At 37.3% G+C, this 3,306-nt stretch overlaps 1 protein-coding gene across 2 annotated transcripts; it reads right to left on the bottom strand.

Annotated features, from left to right (window-relative positions):
- On the bottom strand, nucleotides 809-3,306 carry LOC107648104. 2 transcript variants are annotated; one of them, XM_016352108.2, is made up of 2 exons: nucleotides 3,041-3,306; nucleotides 809-2,648 (listed from the first exon to the last, which is right to left on the bottom strand). In XM_016352108.2, exon 2 carries the CDS (start codon nucleotides 2,565-2,567, stop codon nucleotides 1,056-1,058), a length of 1,512 nt encoding a protein of 503 aa, XP_016207594.1. In that variant the 5' UTR covers nucleotides 2,568-2,648; nucleotides 3,041-3,306; the 3' UTR covers nucleotides 809-1,055. The 2 variants fall into 2 exon arrangements, with proteins under 2 accessions (XP_016207594.1, XP_016207593.1); XM_016352107.2 differs by having other exon boundaries at nucleotides 809-2,669; nucleotides 3,041-3,289.

The following is a 3,306-nucleotide window of genomic DNA, read 5'->3' as shown; positions in this document are numbered from 1 at the left end:
GACTAAAAAGTGCAAAGAGATATATATTAAAGAATAAATAACTATTTTTAATTGTGAAAAATTTAAGTACTACCAGAATTAACCACCAAAAAAAATTAAACTAATATTATACCTAAAAAAAATAAATTCTGTTTGACAAAATTAAATAAATAAAATTGTCCTATTTTATTATCCACTAATATGCCAAATGGCAAAATTCCAAATAATCATTAATTGTGATGTATACCATTTTTTGTCCTTTGTTAGTGGTCGTATATGCATTATAAATGTCTGAAAAATAATTTATGCTCTTGATGCATGTACATGGACAGAAGCATTGATTTTTTTTTTTTAAATTTAAGTATTGAAAATTCAATCAGCGTCTTATATGTAACGATCTATTGACCAGTGACATATCATGATTTGTTGAGCAGTTACAGACATGTAAATAAAGTTTAAATTTACAATAAATTATTCATTTATCCTTAAAAAATCCAAAAAAGAAATATCAATTATCCGAATCCCAATTATTAGCCTCGTTTTTCCTCACCTTTTTCAATGCTCTAGTCAAAAGCTATCATCAACAAACTGAAAATTTTAAACAAGCTAATCACACTGCTACTTTAAGTCTGATAATAGAGTTGGTGATCATTGATCATTCACCTTTGACCCATACTAACCTATATTTTATCGTATTTGGATCCTCTCGTGCTCTTCTCATGATTTTATACTGTGAAATTGAGTCCCATACATGACTCACTAACAAGGCATTTAATTTAATACAAGAACATGTGTGCTGCTTCACTGAAATCCAAAACATGCCAACATGGGTAAGGTAACACTAAATAATTTCATATAAACTGATCAGGAATGGATGTTCAAAGATAAAGAATGATTACAATCGAAAGCTAACAATAATAGATGCATGGATCCCCCAAAAAGTAAAACCATATGGCAGTTAGTATGGATGGGGAAAAAAATTGTGAGGTGCACATTTGTATTATAGTTTACAACGGGACACAAGTTAGTAAAACAATGATTTAAGATTTAAGGACCATGATTGCAACCCAAATTTGTTAACTCAAGTCAACATTAAGATCATTTCCTCCCAGATGAGGCCGGAGGCAAACACGAACCTCATGCTCTTCCGCTCCTGCCCGAAGTCTTGGCACCATGATCTCAAGCGCAGATCCTGGCCCATCATAGTATGCTTCGATGTTGGCATCTTCGGGAATTCGAGTTGAAAGAGGGATTTCACGGACAAACTCCCCATGAGGGCAGTGCTCTGGCGACGGATCTGTAAGCTTGAATGTCCTATCATTTCTCTTGATAAATTGCTTCCCGGATGTGCTCACACAAGAAACTTTTATGAAACCATGGGTGAGAGTGTTCCTCCAAGAAACTTTCACTCTTGGAAGATCCACAAATGGCAGGCTGATGATAATCAAGTAGCCTTCCTCGTCCTCATATATGGTTTTTGCAGCTGTAACGGGTCCACAAACATTCTTCATCACACCAGTAAAGTCACTCAACCAGCCCGGTTCACTTGGGTGAACAGATATATTTGCAATCCGATCAGATGGAGGATTAATTGGCAAGTAACATTCTTCGTAATTACTATAAAGGAAAAAGTCTTTCCTCTTCTTGCCACTGACAGGAGACAGATCATGGTTGTCACCATTACTGTGGTTAGACAGAGTTGATGATAAATTCAGCCCAGATCCATTAAGCATTTTCTTGGGGTGAGGATTAGGAGTCTTGATTGGATGAGGCAGTCTGTCAAGTTCAAAGTCTGTGTTGGGAAGATTTCTCCACGAGCTGAAATCACTTGCTTCAGGAGAAATCTTGAAATTAAAATCTCGGCCAGTGAGTTCAATCCACCTTTTCTGCTCTTCCTTATCAATGCCTGACAGATTGGGTGATGGAACAACTTCGATACCATGGACGCACTGTGGGTTTGAAAGACCTCTATAATGCTTCCGTTGCATCCTATGGGATCGAACAAAACCCTTCTCAACGCTAAATGGAAACGGGTGCTCCCCTTGGCGAGAGTGCCCATTCATGTAACTCCTCAGCTGCATCTTTCCCAATGCATTTTCAGGCTTCTCCTTGAAAACCCACATGTACATGTTTTCCATGTCATGTTGAACCATAAAGACATCAAGCTTAAGATCAGTTTTGTCAAACCCTGAAATGCCATTGCTGTCCCTTATGACCACGGCCTTTGATTTCTCATGCAACACAGGCTTAAAGTAAAACTTGAAGAAAAACCAAGCACCCCATATGCTATCAATTCGCTTCGAGCACTTCTTGCCAGCTTTAGGAGGGTTGAGAAAAGTCTCGGCCTCGTATCCTTGAGTACTAAGTCCAACATCTAGGATATCACAGGTATCAGAATTCCACAGCTGTGGCGGGGGGCTGCGCTCTGCGGAGAGGGGCAAATTGATATCGGGCGGACGAGAAAGTATAATTTGTGGATTCATCTCCAAATCCAGTTCCTCATGAGAAGATGCACTTGAATCCATGGACAGGAGTGTGGATGGGTGATGACTCTCCATTGACAGAACAGTGAGAAGAGAATCAACCATGTTACCTCAAATTCTTGCTGCTGCTGGATTCAACGTTGCCATTCCATAACACAATTCAACAGAACAATCTTACATACACACCTTCATCATATCAATTCTCCACTATCAAAAACCCAACATTTATAAATCAGATTACAGAATCCTCACACACCCACTTCAGAAAACACACACATTAAAAATCCCAAGTACCAAAAACATTTTTTTTTTCAAACAAAAAATCGAAGCCTAAAAAATTGGTATTTGTTAGGGTTAATAAAAACAAAAACTGGGGCTTTGAAGGAACATTATATCTAACCCTAGACCAAATATCTCCATAAATCCTAAAAAAAGGTATAAAAACTGTATGAAATATGAAACACTATTATATTTCTATAGCATTTTTTTTCCAGAAAAAAAAAATACGAAAATCAATGGTTAGAGAAACCAAAAACAGATACCCAAAAGGAAAATCAACTGGGATCTTTAAAGTGTACCTTAGAGAATAGGCATAAGAAGATAGAGAACCAAAGCCGTTGATGATGCACTTCTCCTACATATCAAATCATATCATCTGCAACCATATGTTACTGATTTTCTAAACCCTAAAATCCCTTCTACACCCAATTAAAAAATTAAAAAGAAAAAACTAGTTTGTTTTTCTTCTCTTTTCCACTCGTCAAAAGAAACGCGGAAGAGGATAGAAGGCAGAAGCAGAAGCCGTGGGGAAGCATCTCACTACTATAGCTACAGCTTTCCTTTC

The sequence above is a fragment of the Arachis ipaensis genome, chromosome B06, assembly GCF_000816755.2.
Source record: "Arachis ipaensis cultivar K30076 chromosome B06, Araip1.1, whole genome shotgun sequence".
In the NCBI taxonomy this organism is placed as follows: Eukaryota; Viridiplantae; Streptophyta; class Magnoliopsida; order Fabales; family Fabaceae; genus Arachis; species Arachis ipaensis.
This window is presented reverse-complemented; position numbering and strand designations above follow the sequence as displayed.